Below are 24,731 nucleotides of genomic sequence, written 5' to 3'. Positions count from 1 at the left end.
AAAAGATAAAACTTCAAACACAGCTATCCTATAAAAACTAAGTCTGTCCAGTATTTATTAATAGCTTAGTTAGAAATCATCTTAGAGGGCACAGAGGGATGGTATAATGGTTAAATAAAGACTGTCACACCTGAGGCCCTGAGGTCCCTGGCCCACCACAAGCAAGAGATGGGCAGTGTGCTCTGTTAAAATTATAAACAAAATAAAATAATAAAATAAAATAAAGGTAGGAAGGAAGAAAACAAGAGAGATAATCTTAGATACTGTTTTCTCTTTTGCACAGCTAAGGGCTCACACATGCATAATTTTTCCACTCCTGAACTGACATTTTCATTTTTTTTTTTTTTATTTCAGACAGAAAGAGGGAGAAACAACATAGCACTGGAGTGTGTGTGTATGTGTGTGTGTGTGTCCATCCCATGATAAAACACTCCTAAATGCTGCTGGGGCTCAGACCTCAGCCATATGAATAGGAAGGTATGTACCTACTGGGCAAATTATCTTCTGGTCCCTTACATACTTTATTCTTTTCTTTTCCTTCCTTTTTAAAATTTTTTAAAAATATTTATTCCCTTTTGTTGCCCTTGTATTACTGTTGTTCTTGATGTCGTTGTTGTTGGATAGGACAGAAAGAAATGGCGAGAGGAGGGGAAGACAGAGAGGGGGAGGGAAAGATAGACACCTGAAGACCTGCTTCACCTCTCAGGAAGCCATTCCTCTGTAGGTGGGGAACTGGGGGCTTGAGCGCTGACTCTTAGCTGGTCCCTGTGCTTTGCGCCACCTGCTCTTAACTCTCTAGGCTACTGCCCAATTCCCCCCGCCCCTTTTTTTGCCACCAGGGTTCGGTGTCTGCTTTACAAATCCACTGCTCCTGGAGGCCATCTTTCCCATTTTGTTGCCCTTGTTGTTGCTCTTGTTATTATTGTTATTATTGCCATTGCTGTTGTTGGATAGGATAGAGAGAAATCAAGACAGGAAGGAAAGACAAAGAGAAAGATAGACACCTGTAGACCTGCTTCACCTCTTGGGAAGAGACCCTCCTGAGGGTGCAGAGCTGGGGGCTCGAACCGGGATCCCTAAGCCAGTCCTTGCTCTTCCCGCCATATGAGCCTAACCCCGCTACGATACCGTTTGGCCCCACCTCCCCCAGATACATTATTCTTATAGCAATTACTTTAAAATATTTTCATTTATTAGTGTAGTGGATAGAGATAGCGAGATATAACTAGGGAAGGAGGAGATAGAGGGGAGAGAAAGAGACACCTGCTGCACTCACTGGTTCACCACAACCAAAGACTTGAATCCTGGTCCTTGAGTATTATAATGTCTGCGCTCAACCACGTGCGCCACCACCTGGCCCCACCCTGTGGCATTCTCACAGGTCACATTTTCAAATTGCCAACTAATGATACAATGACAATTTAAAAAATTTAATGAATGATAATGTTTAATTCAATGAATTAACTCAAACATGGACACACTGACATAGAAGGTATTTATTGAAAGGGACAATGTGCAGTTCTGATGGTGACATTCCAAGCAATTGTCCTTTAATCTTCTAAAAGTCATAGATGTTTCACAAGATGGAAATTGTTTGATATCTCTACTTACCGGTGCTCGATTAGACTGGTTCCAAACTTGATTTTCTAAGTCTTTAATCTATTTTGAACTCTGGTGCTAGCCACAAAGGTCACAACTTTGAGTAGGAGCTTATCATTACACTATCTATGACACAAAACAACACAATTGCAAAGAGTGAAACCTCTCCGGTAGGTTTCCTTAGAAAAACTGATAAAGACCACTTGTTCCAAGGTTACTAGTAACACAGGGCAGAGAAGAGCATGTAAGGCTCCTTCCCTGCTCCTCTGACTGACTATATAACCTATGTAACCGTAGTCAGATTTTTACAAATAAATGCGCTGCCCCAAAATAGACAGAATGAATTTATTTGGAGGCAACTCTTCTCATGTAGTTCTTCTCTACATAATGTTCTGATTTGATATGTGCAACAAAAGCCAAAACAGGTAGAATTAGTTCTTCTAATAGAAAAGAAAACTGAGAGAGTCAGGCGGTATCGCAGCGGGTTAAAGGCAGGCGGTGCAGAGTGCAGGGACCGGCATAAGGCTCCCAGTTCGAGCCCCCAGCTCCCCACCTGCAGGGAAGTTGCTTCACAGATGGTGAAGCAGGTCTGCAGGTGTCTTTTCCCCTCTCTCTGTCTTCCCCTCCTTTGTCCATTTCTCTCTGTCCTATCTGCCACCAACGACAGCAACAATAAAAACGATAAACTAACAACAATGGCAACAAAAGGGAAAAAACAGACTCTAGGAGCAGTGGATTCTGAGTCCCAATGATAACCCTGGAGGTCAAAAAAAAAAAAAAAAGGAGGAAGAAAGGAGGGGACAGACTAAGAAAGACATCACAGTTTTCAAGGACATCTTGTTCATACACACGTACACTCACACACATGCACAGGGGCGATCACAGAAGCAATAAGAAAAAATAACAGTCCAGAATCTTGATGAACTGTGGTTTCATCATTTCCTTAAGACTAACAGAAAACTAATTTTGGGACCGGGTGGTGGCGCACCTGGTTGAGCACACATGTTACAGTGCACAAGGACCCGGGTTCGAGCCCCCGGCCCCCACCTGCAGAAGGAAAGCTTTGCAAGTGGTGAAGCAGGGCTGCAGGTGTCTCTCTTTCTCTCTCCCTCTCTATCTTTCCTACCCTCTTGATTTCTGACTGTTTCTATCCAATAAATAAAAATTAAAAAAAAAAGAAAAAACTGAGTATCAGTACAGATGGGAGAACATCTAAAAGAAGTAGCGTTTACTGAGCCTAGGTAGTAGGATTTACATCCCCATTTGCAGATGAAGAAACATTAACTTGCTCCAAGCCAGCTAGCTGGTTAATGGAGATACACTCAAGGCTAGCTAGATCTAGTCCAATGCTCTTTTGTTCATACCCAGCATTTTCTTACCTGTGGGTGTTCAGCATTGTGCTTCACATAGGTCCCAATCCACTGCAATATGCTTTCCCCCCCCTTTCGTTGCCCTTGTTGTTGTAACCTTGTTGTGGCTATTATTGTTGTTGATGTCATTCGTTGTTGGATAGGACAGAGAGAAATGGAGCGTGGAGGGGAAGACAGAGAGGGGGAGAGAAAGATAGACACCTGCAGACCTGCTTCACCACCTGTGAAGCAACTCCCCTGCAGGTGGGGAGCCAGGGGTTCGAACCGGGATCCTTACCCAGGTCCCTGCGCTTTACACCACGTGCTCTTAACTTGCTGCTCTACCACCCGACCCCCTGCAATATGCTTTTAAAAAGATTTATTTGGGCAGGAGAGATAGCACAATGATTATGCAGAGATTCTCATGCCCAAAACTCCAGAGTCCCAAATTCAATCCCCTACATGACCATAACCAGAGATGAGCAGTTCCCTGGAATAAATGAATGAGTAAATAAATAACAAAATAAAATTAAAAAATACTTGTTTGAGTGAGAGACCAGAGCACCCCCAATACACACACACACACACACACACACACTCTGTGGATAATTGAAGTCAAGACCTCAGAAGTGCAAGTCCTCTGCTCCCTGGACACTACCACAATGTAAACTTAGATGAGAAAGGAGAAAATTTCAGAAACCAAAACTTAAATATATGCTCTATAAAAATAACTAGAATGTTGGGATTCATAGGATCTCATTTCTTGTACAGATAGTGTAAACTGGCTTTATCGTGTTTAGAACCAAATATATCAATCATCTGTGGGAACATTATGTGCCAGACACATTTGCCCTCACAACTTCTGACAGATAATTAGATCTCTAGACATTTTCCTCACCAAGTGTGCATTACATCACATCCATACTACACAGCACTTGTCTCTTCCTTTGTGGCTACACCACCTCATCTACTTCACATGTTAGCTGGTTAAGCACAAATTATGCCAACTTCATAAATTAAGTTATATGTAATTTGGGTTTACAAAAACCAAATCCCCAGGACCAAAGAATCCTGAGAAGATCAACTATAAGTGGAAAGAGAAGAGGAAATATCTATTTTCCAGGTCTCCTGAAGCTTATACCATGATTTACTTTCACTTTTTCTCTTCATTTCTTTGAACCCTGGAGTTAGCATGTTTTTCTTCCTTCCTAGAGAATTGCATAGTGGGATGGAATTCTTCATGGCATTCTTTCAATCTCCTGTGCATTTTATAAATCTTGACACATGGTGGTAAATGACGAGGATAACTGTTGGTCTGCTTCTAAATTCTGCTTCTAAGACCCCTCTGTTGCATTGCTTGCCGCTGTGGTCTATTTACATAATCATTGTTTTGCCTGCACTGGTTTAATCCCCATTGGTTCACGCACTTTTTCCTTCTTGCCACGTACATCCTCTTCTGACCTGACACTTCCGCCTCAGGAGATATATAGGACAAGATTGTGATTAGAGATAGCTAGATAGAACTGCATCCCCGCTCCGTCAATAAAGATTGAACTGTGTTTCCAGCTCAGCCATGAGTCCCGGGTCATCTCTCTCTCGCCCACGAAGCTAGCCCGGCAACTGGCGCCCCGAACTGGGACCAGCAGATAACATTACTTTTAACATTACTTTAAAAAGGGCAGTGTAATAATGACTGAAAACCACTATAATTGAGAAACTTTTCGGGAAGGCCTGGGAAATAGGAGTATTGTTACACACTAGATTTACATGCCTGAGGCCTCAGACGCCCTAGCTTCGATCTCCAACATTATTATATATCAAGGCTGAGCAGTGCTCTGGTGTATCTCTCTCTCTTATAAAATAAATACGTAACTCTTAAAAAAACATACAAAAGAAAGATAGATTTTGTAAAGTTGGGGAGATAAGCAGCAGTGGAATACAAGATTGAGGTCCCAGAGATTTTCAAGTTCATTTCCAGGCTTCACCATATTACAGAATTAAGCCTATGCTGGGCTCTCTCCCTCTCCCTCTCCCTCTCCCTCTTTTCCCTCTACCCCTTTTCCCTCTCTCTCTCCCTCTTTCCCCTCTCTCTCTTTTCCCTCTCCCTCTCCCTCTTTTCCCTCTCCCTCTTTCCCTCTTTTCCCTCTCCCTCTTTTCCCTCTCCCTCTCCCTTTTTTCCCTCTCCCTCTCCCTCTTTCCCTCTTTTCCCTCTCCCTCTTTTCCCTCTCCCTCTTTTCCCTCTCTCTCTTTTCCCTCTCCCCCTTTTCCCTCTCTCTCTCCCCCTTTTCCCTCTCTCTCTCCCTCTTTCCCCTCTCTCTCTTTTCCCTCTCCCTCTCCCTCTTTTCCCTCTCCCTCTTTCCCTCTTTTCCCTCTCCCTCTTTTCCCTCTCCCTCTCCCTCTTTTCCCTCTCTCTCTTTTCCCTCTCCCTCTCCCTCTTTTCCCTCTCCCTCTTTTCCCTCTCCCTCTCTCTCTTTTCCCTCTCCCTCTCCCTCTTTTCCCTCTCCCTCTCTTCCCTCTCCCTCTCTCTCTTTTCCCTCTCCCTCTTTTCCCTCTCCCTCTTTTCCCTCTCCCTCTTTCCCTCTTTTCCCTCTCCCTCTCTCTTTTCCCTCTCCCTCTCCCTCTTTTCCCTCTCCCTCTTCTCCCTCTCCCTCTTTTCCCTCTCCCTCTCCCTCTTTTCCCTCTCCCTCTCCTCCCTCTCCCTCTCCATTTCTCTCTCTGCCTTCCCCCTTCCCCTCCCCTCCCTCTCCTTCTCCCTTTCCTGCCTCACTCTCATGAAAATACATACCTACAGATATACATAAATATTTTTTATCTTTATTTTTTTGGATAGAAACAGCCAGAAATCGAGAAGGGGAGATAAAGAGAGAGAGACAGAGAGATACCTGCAGCCCTGCTTCACCACTCGTGAAGCTTTCCCCTTGCAAGTGGGGAAACCGGGGGCTTGAACCTGGGTCCTTGTGCACTATAACATGTGTGCTCAACCAGGTGCGCCTCCACCCAGACCCTTACATAAATCTGTTTTAAAAGAAACATTTTTAGGAGTAAATGGCTTCTAAGTTGATTGATCAGTAAGGCTTTCTTATGTACATGGCCACCTCACAGTCTAACAACATCAAATCCTGTTTTACATTCTAAGAGGCCTTTGTTGGTCATCTACAAGTTTCCACTGGATAAATAAACCCTCTAGAAGTTAAATAACAATAATAATAAGATTTACCTTGTCTTCATTTGATAAGGAAATAAACTAACACTAATTTAGAAAAAAGTATTGCCATATTTGGGGATTTTAACATTGATTTTTTTTAAAGAAATATTATTATTTTATTTTATATAAGAGCTATGTTCCATCGCTGGGGAGCCAGAGACGACCCGAACTGCCCCTGCGGCTCCAGACAGACCATGACCCACATAGTCAATGACTGCCACCTCTCCAGATTCAAAGGAGGTCTCGAAACTTTACATCAGGCTCAACCTGACGCTGTTGACTGGCTACGGAAGAAGGGCAAACGCTAGAAGAAGAAGAGAGAGAGATACAGAGAGAAAGATCAGAACACTGCTCAGCTCTGGGTGATGGTGGTGCTGAGGACTGAACCTGAGACCTAGGAGCCTCAGGCATGAAAGTCTTTTACAAAACCATTATGCTGTCTCCTCAAACCTTTATCATTGATCTTCTTTAATCAATTTTCTTTTTCATTCCTTCTGTGTCTACTTTTTAGTTCTATTTTTTGAGAAAACCTCAGTTTACAAAGCTACAAATGTTTAGAAGTACAATTTCTCACCTCTTCAAAATGTGTTACCACACCTTACTCCCCACGAAAGCACCAGTATCTGCCCATCAATTCACCAGAACCCTCCGCCCTTACAGTCCACTCCCCCCAATACACACTTCAAGATCAAAGACTTCTCTCTCTTTTTTTTTTTTTTACTTTGCTTACTTCCTTTTTCTTTTTTTTCTTTACTCCACATGAGCAAGAGTATTCAATATTTTTCTTTTACATAAGTCTCACATATAAGTGGGTTTTTGTTTGTTTTAGTGTGTTTGTTTTTTAAACTAAAACACTGCTAAAGCTGGCCTATGATAGTGCTGGGGATTGAACCTGGGGCACTGGATGGCACCTCAGGCATAGAAATCTTTTCTGTGTGCTACCTCCCCCAGCTTGTTGGGATATTGTACAGATGTGGCTGAGTTAGGCAGGACCCACAAACCACCATATTTCCATGCGAGTATTATTATTTGTATATCAATCTTCTGTCTTGTTTTAAAAATGACTCTTCTGCCACCACATTACCCCCTCAGAGTACCACCCATTCCCATGCGAGCTGAAACCCTAGCAGCCATTGCTACAGAAGCTGTCTACCTTCCCAGAGTGCCTTGTTTTCTCCACCTACTTTCCTAGCCAGTTCTGTTCTGACTTGCCACTTCTGGAATTCTCCTATAAAAGTCACTCTTGTTTCTGCTTTCCCTCCTTTTTCTCTTCCGCATCCCGACCTGGAGAAGGGCAGGCGTGCGTAATGGGAGGCGGCCATTTTGCTAGCTCCACGTGGCCTAAACCCGCTGTGCTCACACCCAACTCTGGAGCTCCCGCATCAATAAAGAATTGTATTACCAGGCTGCCATGTGTTCCTGGTCTCCTCTCTCCCAATGCAACCCGACACTAGCTGGCTTAGTATCAGTGAATTCCTGTTGCTTGTCTGAAAGCTCCTCATCCTTTCCTTTCATCTAGCTAGCTAGAATATTCTTGGGTGGATGTCATTTCCGTTCAAAACTTTAAAGATATCTAACCAAATTGAATATATTTTTCTAGTCTGTAGAATTTCTGTTAAGAAAAACACTGATAATTTTTTTTTTTTTTATGAGAGTGGTAAAGAGAGGGAGAGCTGTAGGGAGGGAGAGAGCACTGATAATCTTTTTTTTTCTTTTAAATTTATTTATTTATTCCCTTTTGTTGCCCTTATTGTTTTATTGTTGTTGATATTGATGTCATCATTGTTGGATAGGACAGAGAGAAATGGAGAGAGGAGGGTAAGACAGAGAGGGGGAGAGAAAGATAGACACCTGAAGACCTGTTTCACTGCCTGTGAAGTGATTCCTCTGCAGGTGGGGAGCCGGGGGCTTGAACTGGGATCCTTATGCCACTCCTTGCATTTTGCGCCACATGCACTTAACCCACTATGCTACTGCCTGACTCCCACTGATAATCTTATATGGTTGTTTCCTTATAGGTGATCCTTTGCTTTCACCCAGATGCTTTTGGCATTTTCTCTTTATCTTTGCTGTCTTAATATACTTTGGTGAGCTCATATTTGAATTTATCTTGGTGTGGTTCTTAGAACTTCCTAGATCTGAGAATCTTTCCCCTATTTAGGAAAATTCTTGGCTCAGATTTCTTCAAGTAAGAATTCTATCCTTTTGGGAGTTGGGTGGTAGTGCAGTGGGTTAAGCACATGTGGCAGGAAGCTCAAGGACTGGCATAAGGATCCTGGTTTGAGCCCCCGGCTCCCCACCTGTAGGGAAGTCACTTCACAGGTGGTGAAGCAGGTCTGTAGGTCTTTCTCTCCCCCACCCCCGTCTTCCCCTTCTCTCTCCATTTCTCTCTGTCCTACCTAACAATGATGACATCAATAACTACAACAACAATAAAAAAAAAATAAGGGCAACAAAAGGGAAAATTTTAAAAATTAAAAAAAAAAATGAATTCTATCCTTTTTTCTCCTTCTGGCACCCCTATGATATGAATATTACTCATTGGGGCCGGTTGTTGGCACACATGGTTAAGCACTCACATTTTAGTGCACAAGGACCCAGGTTCAAGTCTCTGGCTCCCACTTGCAGGGGGAGAGCTCATGAGTGGTGAAGCAGGACTGCAGGTGTTTCTCTGTCTCTCTCCCTACCTCCCCCCACCCTCTCAATTTCTGTCTCTATCTGCTAATAAATAATATTTTAAATAAAATAACTTCTAAAAACCCAAATATTACTTGTGTTGATGCTGTCCCATAACTTTCATATTATCTTCATTTTTAGTTTTAGCTGTTACTTTAATGGCTTCTGCTACCCTATCCTCCAACTCTGACCTTTGACTTCTATCTTCCTGAAAGTGGTCCCCCTCAACTGCATTTTTTTTAAAAAAAAACTCAGTTACCATATTATTTATGTTTTTGATTTCTGTTGACTTCCTTCATACTTTTTCTGACTTTATTAAAATTTTCTTCCATTGAGCCTTTCATTTCAGTGAACAGTCTTAGGTCCATTGCTTTTAACTCTGCTCTAGGAAGTTCAATATTGCTCTGTTGAATTTGAAATCTTTCTGTTTTTGGCACACTATGTGGGTGATTTGCTCTCCCTTCTAATTATATTTGATGCTCTGTGAATAGCAAGGAGTTGAGTCTGTGTCTGAGTGGACCTGGGTTGTGACCAGGGATTTGCAGTTACAAGTGCCTGGTTGAGGCTATTGCACTAGGTTAGACTAGCCTCAATAGTGAGCTGAAGTTTGAAGTTGCAGGCATATCACAGGCTGATGGGGAAATGATATCAGGCAGGCTGTGCACCTTAAATGGAGTGCTCTTCTCCAAGATGTATTACTATGGAAACTAAATTCCAATATGGCTGCTTCCAGGCTGCCACAGCTGTCAGCAAGACTGCCACTACAATTTCCACGTGGCTTATAGCTCTCCTTTCTCATTTCTTGCTATTGTAAAAGTGGAGGCACAAATTGTCATAAGGTTGGGGTGTCAGGATTTCATTTCATCCTGCCCCATTGTATTATTGAAGTTTTATATATTATGGTCTCTTACCAATTGGATTATCATCATGTAAAGTGGCTTTTAATTATGGTGAATATATCTATCCCTGTTCTCACAGCCTGGATACTAAGTTATGTCCTTTCCTGTGAAACTTCTCTAGGATCTAAACTCATTTCTATGCAGTATGAATACTGATAATAAGCTATTGTTTCAGAGATGAAGGAAAGAAGAGATGAACTCAGCTAGTTGGTATCTTGATCCTACCACCAATGTTGACTTTTGAAGTGTTACCGACATTTTAACATGCATGAGGTGCAAGGTTCAATCCCAGATATTGCATGTACCAGAGTGATGCTCCGGTTGTCTGTCACGGTAATAAATATTTACTTTTTAAGAGACAAGGCATATGACAGCAGTTATGTCTATGTGCTTTAGACATAGTGAACACCCTACTCATCCTGAGAACTTTATGAGTTAGATAGGTATTGTAATTACCACTTTACTAGTGAGTAAACTGAGACACCAACAAATATTTGTCTATAGTCTTATAGATGTGATTTATACAATGAAATGCTAAATCCTGTATTTACCATCATGAAGTACCCAGTAAAATCGCCCATGTTTTAGTATTTCTCATTAATTAGCATAACTTTATCTTAGCTGAAATGTGTAACTGCATTTGAATCAACGCAACAGAATGCAAAGACCTCCCTCTCGAATGTGCTCATCTCATTACTACTGCATTCGGTGTTCACTGGACATCTAGAGACTTCTAAACTCACCCACTTTAATACTTACTAATTTCATTTATTGTCTTTAAACAAAGAAACTAGATTCCATTATTCCCTTTAATGCAAGACTTCTTTAATATGAAAGACATAAAACTCCTACAACAAAAATTCTCATACCTTGGCTCAGGATTTTTCTAAATATTTTTTTCCATTTTTCATTTGTGATTAATAGTAGGTGACAAGACTGTAGGATACAATTCCACAACACACCCGCAACCAAAGTTCTGTGTCCCTACCCTCCCACCTCCCAAAGGTAAACACCATAGTTCCCACAAAGACTTTGAAATGGTTTGCTTGCTTCCGTTTTTTTTTTTTTTGCAAGTTCATGTTATCATTTTTTTAGATTCCAAGTATCAGTGATAACATCCAGCAGTTGTGTTTCATCTCTTTACCTACTTCATTAATCATAATCACCTCCAGAGTTCCATTCATTTAGTCCCAAAGGATACAGTTTCATCTTTTTTGATTGCAAAGAAGTATTTCATGGAGTATATATCTCATAACTTCTTTTATATATTTTTAATTAAAAAAATTTTAATATAAAAAGGAAACACTGACAAAAAACATAGGATAAGAGGAGTACAACTCCTCAGACTTCCCACCACCAGAACTCCATAACCCATCCCCTCCCCCTGATAGCTTTCCTATTCTTTATCCCTTTGGGTGTATGGACCCAGGGTCATTATGGGATGCAGAAGGTGGAAGGTCTGGCTTCTGTAATTGCTTCGCCATTGAACATGGGCATTGGCAGGTCGATCCATACTCCCAGCCTGTCTCTCTCTTTTCCTAGTGGGGCGGGGCTGTGGGGAATCGGAGCTCCAGGACATATTGATGGGGTTGTCTACCCAGGGAAGTCCGGTTGGCGTCATGGTGGCATCTGGAACCTGGTGGCTGAAAAAAAGTTACCATATAGAGCCGGACTTCTTTTTTTAAGAGATTATTTATCTTACCAGAGCGCTGCTCAACTCTGGCATATGGCAATGCAGGGGGATTGAACCTGGGAACTTAAAGCTTCAGCCATGGAAGTCTGTTTGTATAACCATTCTGCTGTCTCCCCAGCCCTCTCATAACTTGTCAGTCATCGGTCGATGGGCATTTGGGCTCCCACGCACTGGCTATTGTGAATAATGCAGCTATGAACATAAGGGTGCATATGTTCTCCTGAGTTAGTGTTTGTGTGTCCTTTGGATAAATGCCTAAGAGTGGCATTGCTGGCTCATAAAGTCATTCCATTTTTGTTTGTTTGTTTGAGGGCTCTCCATACAGTTTTCCAAAGGGGCTGCACCACCAGTTTGCATTCCCATCAGCCATGTAGCAGAGCCTTTTTCCCCCATAACCTTGCTTTGGCTCAGAATTTGCATCTGTATCCTTAACCGCTTTGCTAGAAATGCCTATTTCTAGACTTCAATCTAGATACTTACTTTGTGTCTTAGAGAGTGGAAATCAGAGTGATCCTAATGCCTACTGTATTTTTATTTTTTATTTTAAGGATTTACTTATTGGAGAGAGAACCAAAGCATCACTCTAGTATATATGATGCTGTAATGCCAAGGATTGAACACAAAAAAACCAACACATGCATGACCTGTGTCATATAGTCAACCACTGTTCAAGCTCTTCTCTTCCCCAAACTGTTCGAATAACTTTTGAGGACCACGGTTTCTTTACTGGGGCATTCGTGTTTTATAGTAAATACAATAGTTGGTACATGCATAACATTTCTCAGTTTCCCACATAATATAACTCCCACTAGGTCCTCTGTCATCCTGTTCCAGGACCTGAACTCTGCCCCCGCCCACTCCAGAGTAGTACTTTGGCGCTATACACCAGAGGACCACTGTTTAATCACATCCTTCTGAGGACCCACTTAGGATTTCTGTCCTCCTACATGCACCAAAACCCCAAGTGGGCTTCCCCTGAGTACTAGATGCTCTTCACACTTGTTTCCTCCTTCTCTTACTGTCTTCTCAACTCTCATAACTCAGCTTAACAGTCACCTCGGGAAAGTTTCCCTGTGTTCTGTAGGCAACAATGAGCATTTCTCCCTTTTGTGTCCCAGTGCCAGGACACTCACACCTCTGTCCTAGAACTGCAGCTGGTCTGTGTTTTATTTGTCAGGGAATTCTCTGATGTGTGCTTGCATTTTCCAACTCTGCGAACTACCAAAGATGGCATCTAAGATTATCTACATGGTGGTAGAGTGGGACGTGTGTGTGCGCGCGCCCGCGCGCGACCACAGACTCTCACACATGAATGAATTCACGACTCCAGGCCACTTTTTCATTCAGATAGACACAGAGAAACACACACACACACACACACACACACATACACACACACACACACACACACACACACACACGCAAACTTCCTCTATTGCCATAGGACTTCCTATATGGTGGTGCCAGGGTTTAAACCTGAATTGTGTTCACATGGCAGTGCATACAATCTAGTGGTCGGGTTTTATAACTTATTGTACGAGTGACCATAAATTCCATGTTATCCATTAACTGGGGTAAAGCACTGACAGTTCTGCAGTTCTGAATTTTAATAAAGGTAGAGGCTCATCTCTTCTGCATAACTTTTACTACAAATAATTCTAGCATGTGAGAGAAACAATTTTATTTGGCCATCTTTTTTTCTTCTTTCACATTTACCTCTCTCTCTCTCTCTGTTTTATATTCTGAACAGACAATACTTGTGTATGGTACAAAATTGAAAGCTTAAGATCTATCTGTGAGGTAAGCCATCTTGGCACCTATATGTCCTTTAGTCCTTCAACTGCTGAGCCCTGACAGGGAGACACCTGCTGACCCAGTTTCTAGTGAATCCTCCCAGTCATTTTAGACACCTACAGGCAAATTAGTATATATTTATCTCTCACTGTTCTGCATCTTGCTTTTAAGTTCTTTGATCCTTCCACATAAGTACATAAAAAGCAGACTCTGCTTATTAGTAGATGTACACTATTCAAGTCTATGTGGGCTTAAAAAATATCTCTCAGGGATGGGGAAATATCATAATGGTTATGCAAAATAACTCTCATGTCTGAGGCACCAAAGGTTCCAGGTGCAGTCCCCACCACCACCACCCATCAGAGCTGAGGAGTGCTCTGGTAAACAAAACAAAACAAAACAAAACACACCTCTTGAGCAATTTAGGTTGTCACTGGTATGCTCTACCATCAGTGATGCTGCAATAAACATACACATAATTTCACAAGCGTGTGAGTACATTTGTAAGATCTATTTCTAGAAATGCCATTGTAGGATACATAGGAGTTTGTATTTGATCAATACGGTTTTTATCAAGATTACACCCAAGAAGCTGGAGGGGTGGAGGCTCATGGGTAAAGATCCTGCCTGTATGTGTGAAGCCCTGGGGTCCATCCCTGTCACCATACGATACCAGCAAAGACAAAATGTGTTGAACTGCATGGATGGTAGAAAAGCACATTGCGAGGCCAGGTAGTAGCACAGTGGGTTAAGTGCATATGGTGCAAAGCACAAGGACCAGCCCAAGGATCCCGATTCCCGACCTGCAGGGGTTTGTCTTCACGGGTGGTGAAGCAGCTCAACAGATGTCTATCTTTCTCTCCCCCTCTCTGTCTTCCCCTCCTCTCTCCATTTCTCCCTGACCTAGCCAACAATAACAACAGCAATGGCAACAATAACAATAAGGACAACAACAAGGGCAACAAAATGGGTGAAAAATGGCCTCCAGGAGCAGTGGATTCGTAGTGTAGGCATTGAGCCCCAGCAATAACCCTGGAGGCAAAAAAAAAAAAAAAAAAAAGAGAGAGAGAGAGAGAGAAAAGCACTTTGCGCTTTCTCTACTTAGATATTTTTTATTATTGGATAGAGACAGAGAGAAATTGAGAGGTGAGGGGAAGATAGAGAGAGGGAGAGAGACAGAGAGACACCTGTAGCACTGCTTCACCACTCGTGAAGCTTTCCCCCTGCAGATGGGGACCAAGGACTTCCACCCAGGTCTTTGTGCACTGTAATGTGTGCAGATAACCAGGTTTGCCACCACCTGGCCCCCACTTTCTCTTCTCTCTCTCCCTCATATGAAACTTAAATAAAAAAATGAACTTTGGGCCAGGTGGCTGTGCACCTGACCATGGTCAAGGACCCAGGTTCAAGACCCAGTCCCCACCTACGGGGGAGGCTTCATGAGCAGTAAAGTAGTGCTGCAAGAGTCTCTCTTTCTCCCGCTCTACCCCTCTTATATTTGTTTCTATACAACAAATAAATAATATGAAATATAAAAAAATCCTACAAAACAAAAAGGAAAATTGAACTCACTGACAGAGACAGGTATGAGAGAGCTGAGTTCAATATCTAACACTCCATAAAGAAAATATAACTCATTTTACTACTAGCAATCCTTGAAATACCTGTTTCCTTATATCCTACCAATAGTATTTGCTTTCCTGAGGTTCTAAAGTGGCAACCTCCCTGTAGTGGGGACCCAGGACTTGAACCTGGGTCCTTGAGCACCGTAATGTGTGCACTTAACCTTATGTACCATCACTGGTGAATCTGATTTTTTTTTCTTTTTTTTTGCCTCCAATGTTATTGTTAGGGCTGGGTGCCTGCACTATGAACCCACTGCTCCTGGAGACCATTTTTTCCCCTTTTGTTGCCCTTGTTGCTTATTGTTGTTGTTGTTATTATTGTTGTTATTGCTGTCATTGTTGTTGGACAGGTTAGAGAAATGGAGAGAGGAGGGGAAGACAGAGGGGGAGAGAAAGAAAGATACCTGCAGACCTGCTTTACCACTTGTGAAGCGACCCCCCTGCAGGTGGGGAGCCAGGGCTCAAACCTGTATGCTTATGCTGGTCCTTTTGCTTTGCACCATGTGCACTTAACCTGCTGCATTGCTGCCCAGCCCCCACAAGACTGATTTTTTAAATTTATATTTTGTATGAGAAAATGTGTGTACGTGTGTGTGTGTGTGTGTGTGTGTTTGTGTGACAGAGATGGGGGCTGAGGGGTGGGAAGAAACACTTCCCTTTTCAATACCATCCATGCAGCTCAACTCACTTTGTCTTTGCTAGTCTCATGGTGACAAGGATGGAACCTAGGGCTTTACATATGCAATAAAAGAAATCCTATAACTAAGTGTAGGTTTTATATACTGGTTTAACCCAGGAATAAGTTTTTTTTTTCTCCCAGAAAGTTCACATAAACGACAAAGATCCACTGAGCATCGATTAAGAATTATTCTGGTGGCTATAGCTTGAATATATTTATATTCACAATATGAGGGTAAACATAATAAACAGGTATAACATATGGCCTGTCTGTCTCTGATAAATGTCATGGGAAAATGAAAGGGGAGAGAAGACAGATGGATGTGAGGAGTCACTTTTGTAAAAGATGGTCAGGGAAGTTCTCACTGAGGAAGTGACATTTGAACAAAGATCCTGAGGGAAAACACATTCAAGGGAGCTAGCTAAAAGAGCAAAGGTCGAAGTTGAGAGTGTGCCTGGCATGTCTGAAGAACAGCAAAAAAGGCCACTGGTCAGAGCTGGGAGAACAAGGCGAAGAGGAGAGTTGAAGGCAGGGTGGTCAGAGGCAGGAGGTTTTCAGGTGGGATAGGAAAGCCATTGACTGGAGAGTGCCTGAGGGTGCCTGCAAATGCTCTGAGAACTGGCTTGGGGAAGGCAAGAGTGGAAGGGAGAACTGGATAGGCTTTCTTCCCATCCAGCAGACAGAAAGGAGACAAGTTAAGCCGGTGGGTAGCCAGGGAGTGGTGGAAAGGTTTGGTGGTGGGGGGGGGGGGGGCCGGGGGGAGCAGAAGGGGAGAGGGAGTGTCTACTTGGAAGGTGAAGCCAGCCTTGTTTTGAACAGGAGTCAGGGCTGACTGAGACTCTTGGCTTTAAGGAAGTGGAAAGATGGAATGGGGAAAGAATGCAGGCTGAGCAGATCTTAGGGGAAAGATGAGCTGTGATCTGCTGTGACTTTCCAAGGACACTGGGGCTCTCAGAGGGCCATGAATCCAAATTAATGACTGAATTAATGGCCTGGCATGACTGCAATGCCCTCTAGGGCTAAAGAGTCCATGGACTGATGCATCCATGGCACTGGCCTCCTGTATGATGCTGTTCCAAATCTGACTGCACTGAGATACAGTAGTAAATGTTCTCACAGGTCAGCGATGGCACACCTGCTTAGGTGCCCATGTTACAGTGCACAAGAACCCAGGCCCAAGGCCTCAGATCCCATCTGCAGGGGGAAAGCTTCCCAAACAGTGCAGCAAGTCTCTCTCTTTCCCACCCTTCCTATTTATCTCTGCCTCTATCCAATAAAAATTAAAAAACATACGTTTTTACATCTCTATCAAAGGGACTAGAAGGTATACACACACACACACACACACACACACCCTTCTTGAAAAAAAAAAAACCAAACCTCAAAACGTTAATTTTCTGTCCAGAACATAATCTCTGAGCACCGCTTAAATTCAAGTTGATTCTACCCTTATGGCTCTATGTTGCTATCAGGATGTCAGTCCACATATGTCAGGCTAGACTGGCGCAGAAACCACAGCAGGGTAATCAGAAATGTGTCCAGTTGAAGGATGTAACCAGAGGCAATCTAAAATAACCCCCTGAAGTAGGATGCTCTTAAAACAGCAGTGGGACTGGGGAGATAGCTCATTTTGATAGTGTGCTGATTTGCTATGTGCATTACCCAGATATGAATCTGACCCGCAGTGCTGTGATCTCTTTCACTCTTTGCCTTTCTGTCTCTAAGTAAGAAAAATAAAACAAGCTACTAAGGCATCTCTAAAACGAAATGAGTATTTCAATAAACTCACAGAAAGATGAGTAAAAGTAGAGTGTATTTTAAATGATATTTGTCGGAGGGAAGAAAACAAAACATAAGCAAAAAGCAATATTTAAGGATGAGGACAAAAGGGTAGGGCGTATGGATGCCAGAGATTCAGTCCCTGGTATTGCATGTAATTTTGGTTACACACACACACACACACACACACACACACACACACACACACACACACACACACACACTTAGAAAGACACTGGGGGGAAGGCTATTTTTTTTTTTTTGTCTTTAGCAGGAGGCAGAATCTATGCAAAGCAACAGTGCAGAAGCGCAGAGGCCAGCAGGTACACCAGAAAGCAAACCCACCGCTAGAAGAGAGAAGCTAAGGGAACCCGAATTCGTTTTCAAGTGATGGTTAGACGGGTGACTCAGAGGCATGACTCAAAGCCGACACTGGGGGCCGGCAGCTACCGGAGGCCGGGGGCGCGGCGTCTAACACGTTTCAGGAAAGTACCAGGCTGGAGCAGGGCAACAGGAAACCCGGGGGGCGGGCGGGGTAGCTGGGGGCTCCTGCCGCTCCAGCACCCGACCTCACACAGCGTGCACCGAGCTCAGTACCCACCCTCGCGGGCCGCAACCCCCCTCCCCGCCACGCCCCCGCAGCGGGCCGCACCCGGCGCCCGGCACGCGCAGCACGCACGGCGCCCCGAGCTGCCCCCGATGACACCTGTCCCTCCTGGGCTCCGCGAGACTTGGGGCGTAAGCCTAGGCATCGGGAGGCACGTTCTCGCGAGGCTTAGGAAATTTCCCACGGCCCGTGTTGTGTCTGAGCGGAGTAGTGGAAGGCGGTGTAGCGTGAGACTGGGCTGCCCGCAGCGGGCACATGCGCAGAGCCGCTCGCGCCGGCCGCGCCAGTTCTGCAGCGCCTCCAGTAGGTTTTGGGCAGCCTGTTCCAGTTCTCCGGGTTTTGGGGTTCCCTGCGGGAGGCAGTGGTGGAGTTGTTAATCTCTAGGAATTGAAAGGGCTGCGGGGGGTAGTGATGAATGAGACGTGTGTGTGTGTGTGGGGGGGGGGCAACTGGGGAGACTGCAGGTAGGGAGGAAGGGCAGGGTTTGGGCCCTGGGTCTGTCTCCCGAGGGATCTAGTTTGCAAGGAGGTGGGGGGGGGGGGCAGAAGACTTGTCGAGCGGCCAGCAGCGCCTTGGGTCACGACAGGACTTGGCCAGAGTCTCTCTCTCTCTCTTGACACTTGGGTGCACACATGGCGGGGGCCTGCGATGAGGTTCTGGGGAGGCTCACAGAGCAGGCTCCTCTTTGCACCCAGAAGGGCCCCTGGCCTGAGCGTGGTGCTGGGGTGCGGTGTCCTCCCACAGCCCTCGGTTCCAGAGCAGCGTGCACAGCGGGCGTGGGTGTGCGAGGTGGCCATCAGAGGTGTCCTGGCCAGAGGCCTCGCCCTGACCTCATCTCACACCCAAGCAGCAGTGGGGGTGGGTGGAGGGGGAGCCTTGGCCGTTTGCAGCGCTCAGGAGGGTCGGATCCGCTTTGCAGTCTTGTCTGTCTGTCCGCCAGCAAATGCACGGACGCAGTTCCTGGTTTGTCACTCGCCCGCCCCGGAGTCCTGGCAGCTGGGTCCCTGCAGCCCCGATCGCTGACATGGGCGTAAAGGAAGCGCCCAATGAACGTCTGAATGAATGAGCAGGGCTGGGAACCGGAGTGAGCGGGAAGCCACTTGGAAAACACTCATTTGAGGAGGTGTTTCATCTAGGCCTGTGAAACGCGGCCGATTTTCCCAGGACCCCTCCTCCTTCCCCTCGGCCCCGCCCCCTGACCCCTCGGTTCCCCGTCCCCGCCGTAATCCCCTCCGGTTTTCCTCAGTCTCTACGTCCGTCCCTCCGGGCGCATCCCAAAACCCGGAGAACCGGAGCGCTCCCCATGGACCACACGGAGGGCTCGCCCGCGGAGGAGCCGCCTGCGCATGCTCCGTCGCTCGGGTAGGTTTCCAGGGGCGGCAGCGAGCCGGCTCCCCTACTCCGCGGGCGGCGCGAGGCGGCTGCTGTGCGCGGCGGCTGCTGTGCGCGGCGGCGGCGGCGAAGGGAGAAGGCGCGCGGGGGCTGGGTGGACGCGAGGAGCGAGGAAAAAAAGGGAAGGGGCGGGGGGAAAGGGACCAGGGAAAGCGTCCGGGGGGGATCTCGCGAGGGTTGGAGTTTTGGCGAGAGTTTGTGGAAGATGGCGCCTGTTGTGACAGGGTAAGTCTGGGGGAAAAATCGGAGCGCTGGGATCCGGGAAAGTTGCGGGCGTTTTGCAGCCCGCGGCGGGCGGCGGGTTCGGGGACCGCGCCGCGCCGGGCGTGCGGGGGCCGCGTCGTGTGCACGGAGTGCGGCGGCGGCGGCGGCTGCGTGTGGTCGTGCGCTGCCCGCTCTGTGCCGCGGTGGCTCGGGCTCGGGCTCCGGCGCGCGCGGGAGAGGCGGCCAGGCGGGCGGCCGCGGCGAGGCCGGAGGCTGCGGGCGAGTGCGGTGCGGTGCGGCGCGGCGCGGTGCGGCCGGGCGTGCGGGGCCCGGGGCGCCGTGTCCGCCGCGCTCCTGCAATGCCGCCGGCCCTGCCTCCCTGCCCCGCGCAGCTTTGTTCCCGGGCGGCCGGCGTCGCCTCCTCGCCGGGCTGGTCCCCCCCGGCCCCGGGCGCTTTGTCTTTTCCTGCTGCCCCCCCTCCTCTGTTCTCTACCCCCCCGGCCCTTTGTTTCACCGCCTTGGGCGCTTTGTCCGACCTGTCGCGCCCCGCATCCCTTCTCCATCTTCTCCCTGCCTCTGTCTTTCCCCCCTTTGTTGTGCCGCTTTCTCCTCCGTAGCCCGATGGCCTGCTACCGTCCAGCCGCCAGATCCCTGCGCTTCTTTGACTTTCCCTGCCATTACTATTATTATCATTTATTTATTTATCTCCAGTGTCTCCTCCTCACCTTTCTGTTTGGTCCACGATCACTCTCCCCCCTTCCCCAGAGGCTTTGTCAAGTCCCCCCCCCCCATCCATTGGCTTCCTCGCTTTGGCACCCTCCTTCCCCTCCCATCCTCGGTTGATTTATCCCCCCCTCCCCTCAACCCACGGAGTGTGTTGGCTCCACTGTCTCAGCCCCGGGGACTCCCATCTGGTGCCTCTCCTCCGTGCAGACAGACCCTCCGGGTTGTTGTTTTTGTGGGTCTGGAAGACGTAGGGGGAAAGACTTTAGTTTCCTCCTCGGCTCTCCGCCTCTCCTCCACACCCCTTTCTCTCGGGACTACAATGTCTTCAGTTTTCGCCGCTGTCTCTCTGGGCCCGTGGCTGTTTTGCTTGGAAACAGTAGTGCTGGAAAAAAGATCTGGTCTCCTGGTTATTGCACACACCACCGCCACCTCCCCCTCCCCTTCCCTCCCCTCCCGGCTGATTTTTGGCGGCCTAGGCCAAGGGCAGTGGTCCTGGTAGTTTTTGCTTTTGCATCTGGGGTACCTGGGAGTACCAGAGGGCGAGTAGAGGGGCAAGGTCCTTTATTTATTTATTTATTTATTTATTTATTTAATCTGTTGGTGCGTGAGAATATTTTTCACATACCCATATTTCATATCAGTTTGGTGTGTGATGAGAAGCTGAGTGGGTTTTTAAAAAATCTCTTGACTTTTCTTTCTTTTTCTCCTTCTTCTTCTCCTTCTTCTTCTCCTTCTTCTTCTTCTTCTTCTTCTTCTTCTTCTTCTTCTTCTTCTTCTTCTTCTTCTTCTTGACTTTTTCTTTCTATTTTCCTTTTCTTTTTCCTCCTTCTCCTTTTCTTCTTTTTTGAGAATTTCAGCCTTTTCTGGACCTCTAGGTCTGGAAACTATCTGATCAGAAAGACTTGCTTGGGAAATAACAAGGGAGGAATTCTTCTGAGGATTTGCTATACATACTTCATCAAAAAATCACTACCCACTTTACAATTTTGTACTCTTGCTCTGTAAATTTCTGACAGTCCTGCCCCAATGTAGGAGTTAGAAGGAGGAAAGCACTTAAGAGTGCAGTTTTGGGGTGATGAATGCTGCTTCTAGGATCTTTATGGGATAAATTAATCAAATACAGTTCAAAGACTTTCAAGTAATAGCCTAAGTAAGGTAAAGGCATTTACAATGTTAAAGGAACTTTTAGGTTGTTCAGTGCTCTTATTGTTTTGATAATGTTGAAAGTTTGGAGTTGTGCTTGGGGGTGGGGGAAGGAGGTATTTGGGATACTCTGGTGCTGGGCATGAGAGTTTAGATTGACCAGAATTCCTAGACTGAATAAATTGTTTACGGGTCCTTCTCACCCCCACCCCCAACTAGTTGATCACTACTTTTAGAAAACACAATGCATATAAAATCATTTCGAGTGTCATTTCATTTATAGATTCAAGCTTCACAGAAAGTGTTGCTACTTAACCCATACAGTCTGTTACAAGATCTAGTGTGAGGAGTGTTGGTGCCTTGGAGAACTTAGTTTGTCATCTAACTAAAATTAATGGTTTACTTTTAATTAACAGAGAATCGTGTTTCATGATTGATTTGTGGGGTTTGGGTGACATTTTTCAGTCTGCATTCTGTAAGTGGATTTTATCTTAGTGACCACTCTTGGAGACAACACTGTTGGTTCTGACTACTCAAAGTGCAAGTATGGTGTCATAATGGGTGTGTTTTGCTCTCACTTGTGAAGTACAGCACAAACATAAAAACAACTTTTACGTTTCAAGTTGTGTGCTTTTGGCCCTGATCATGCAAGACATTTTTTTTCATATAATGAAAAGTGTATTTATTACATTACATCAAGGCATATTTAGAAGTATGTATGCTATGGCTGGGAAACATTCATTCTGAGTATTGACCATCAGTGCATTATATTTATTGGCCATTCTTAGAGCAGATGTGCAGAGTGTATGTTTAGGAAAAAAATATATGCATCTTACTTGCACAATTTTAAGAGCTATTATATGTTTCTGGGTATTAAAATTTAAGCAGAAAAAAAATTAAGCAGTTAGGTTGTTTTTAAAAGTTACCTATTCTCCTATGCCAACCATTCAGTGCCATTTTTTTTTTTTTTTTTGAGTAAGGTAAAATATGGTTTGAGGGAAATTCACTCTTGCCAGCTGTTAATTCATTAAATAATCTTTGGTGATCTAAATGGGTGGAGCGTTAGGAAACAATTGGTGTGTTTGGAAGTTCATACAAATACTAGTTTTAATACATAATTGTGTTAAATAGTAAATTCTGAAAACTTAGACTTGTGCATTATTTAGCATTTTACTTCCTCTCAATACTACATTTCATGTTAATCCCAACTCGGGGCAGTATTTTCTCATGGATTGACTAAAAGTTGTTATTTTTGGCTTCTGGCTTTATGATTATTTCCAAGTTACTCTACTTCCCCTGGGCCAGTTTCTTTTACTGTGTAGTAAAAGGGGAATAGGATACTACATATTCTAGTGTCTACATAGTAAAATAGACGTTAGAATCACTTGCCACATCTGTACGGGATTGCTGTGCTTCAGGATTTACAGAGCGCATGCATCCTTGAATGAAAGGCGTGGTTAAAGTCTAGGAATTGTTGCTGAAATAAGCTGATGTGACGTAGGCTATGTTGTATAGGAAGTAAAGTAGGAGGTTATGAACTAAGTTCTTGGCAACTCAGTGGATTAGAAAGACACAAATGTGCATTATGACTTGGGTTAACAAAATATTTTTCCTCTAGGCTCAGATGGAGAAAGATAAGTAAAACTACTGTGTGTGTGTGTGTCTGTATGTGTGTATTGTGTAAGAGGCTGAAGATGTGTCAAACTTAACTGTGGTAACATTGTGATATTGTAGCCTGTGTTTTCTCTTGACTTGTTTTCTGCTCGCAGTAATATTTTAAATGGTAGCACAAAATATTTCCACTAAACGGTAGGCCAGGTCTGTTAATAGTAGTGACAAGTTATAAATACAGGCTTTATTTATTTATGTTCAGTACTTTGTCATTTGCTCTAGAGCAAATATGCTCCCATCCAGGATTTTATTGGGCTGTTGGAAAAGTCATGACACAGTTTTGTGTAGGACAACAGAAAAAAAATATGACTATTTTGACAGTAATTTTAGGTTTTGCATTAGGCAACATTCTGTAGGTATTTTTCAGAGTAACCCAGATTGTTGTTTCTCTATTCTTGGTAAATGATATCACTTCCCAGCCAGTTAGTTCCTCAAGCTGGTTTTCTGAATTCCTCTCTGACACTAACATTTTCTTTTTAATCACCAGAACTGATAGTTTTTCCCTCCTGAAAAAATCTGTCTCCTTCATCCTTAGTACCACAGGACGTGCTCATCATTGCCCACTGGCTTGCTGCAAACTTGCCACCTCCCTCTTGCTACTTCTATAATAGATTCACCCTCTTATCCAACTTCTCTATTGCCTTTCTGTAGAGCAAATCTGATCACTTCACTCCTTAGTTTAAAAACCTTTCAATGGCTCCCCCTAGCAGCCTTCATTAAGAGAGGCAGCAGAGTGGAGGGTTTAGAAGCTTGCTTTAGGATTTGAACTGAGTTGGATTCCAGTTCTGTCTTTGTCCCTTAAAACCTCCCTAATACTGACAAGTGAGCTGCCTTTTCTATCCACTGCAACTTCATTACTCTCTGCTCAGTTGTTGTCAGGATTAAAGGCAAGAATATATTTAGAAGAATGCTTGACATGTAGTAAGTAAGCATTCAGAAATGTTAGCTAGCTTGAATACAGGGGCCCCGTAACAGTTTACTTTTCTTTTTTTTTTCAACTGAGCGCTCCTCATCTTTCCTATGTTCCTCACACTTACAGAGCTGGAGTTTCTGGCATGAGTTCAGTAGTTTAGTGATTCCCTGAACATGAACAGTGTTGTCAATTACTGGGTTATTATTCGAGTCTTAGGTTGAGGGTATTCTAACCCGATCCACCAGGCTGACTTCAGTGCCCCTTTTGTCTGCTCCCTAAGGACCTGGTACAACTCTCTCAGAAATGTCAAATGGAATTTAATTGGCTCTCACACCCAAAGGCAGTTAGTTAGTTGTTGACAGATCTTTTTTTTTTTTCCTCAACTAGTTACCTGTTAGACTTTTTAAAAAGAATGTGCAGGCCATGATAGGAAGTTAGTTTTTTTTTTAAAAAAAAAGGTTATAGATGAAGGACTTAGTACTTTGAAACCTTGATGCACTGAGGTTTATGTAAGCAGAATTAAATATGTATTAGGTATATGCCATTACACTTAAAATAGACATTGGAGTAAATATGTTTACATTGTCACAGCATGTTATATACCTTAAAAATCCTTACAGAGGGAGTCGGGCAGTAACGCAGCGGGTTAAGCACTTGTGGTGCAAAGCGCAAGGACTGGTGTAAGGGTCCCGGTTCGATCCCCCAGCTCCCTACCTACAGGGGAGTTGCTTCACAAGCGGTGAAGCAGGTCTGCAGGTGTCTATCTTTCTCTCCCCG

The 24,731-nt window shown here is 44.8% G+C and overlaps 1 protein-coding gene across 6 annotated transcripts in view; it reads left to right on the top strand.

Moving 5' to 3' along the window:
- The window catches only part of RBPJ (recombination signal binding protein for immunoglobulin kappa J region), a 239,025-nt gene that overhangs the window by 144,512 nt on the left and 69,782 nt on the right, over positions 1-24,731 (top strand). Inside the window, exon 1 of one of the 6 annotated variants that reach the window (XM_007521397.3) lies at positions 19,073-19,267. The exons of 2 other annotated variants lie outside the window; for them this stretch is intronic. In XM_007521397.3, the coding sequence (XP_007521459.1) occupies positions 19,209-19,267 (59 nt within the window). In that variant the 5' untranslated portion in view covers positions 19,073-19,208. Of the gene's footprint in view, positions 1-19,072; positions 19,268-19,395; positions 19,523-24,731 lie in introns of those variants that run through there. 3 more of the 6 variants (XM_060188253.1, XM_060188252.1, XM_060188249.1) reach the window with 3 other exon arrangements.

This window comes from Erinaceus europaeus, chromosome 3 (genome assembly GCF_950295315.1).
Source record: "Erinaceus europaeus chromosome 3, mEriEur2.1, whole genome shotgun sequence".
In the NCBI taxonomy this organism is placed as follows: Eukaryota; Metazoa; Chordata; class Mammalia; order Eulipotyphla; family Erinaceidae; genus Erinaceus; species Erinaceus europaeus.
This window is presented reverse-complemented; position numbering and strand designations above follow the sequence as displayed.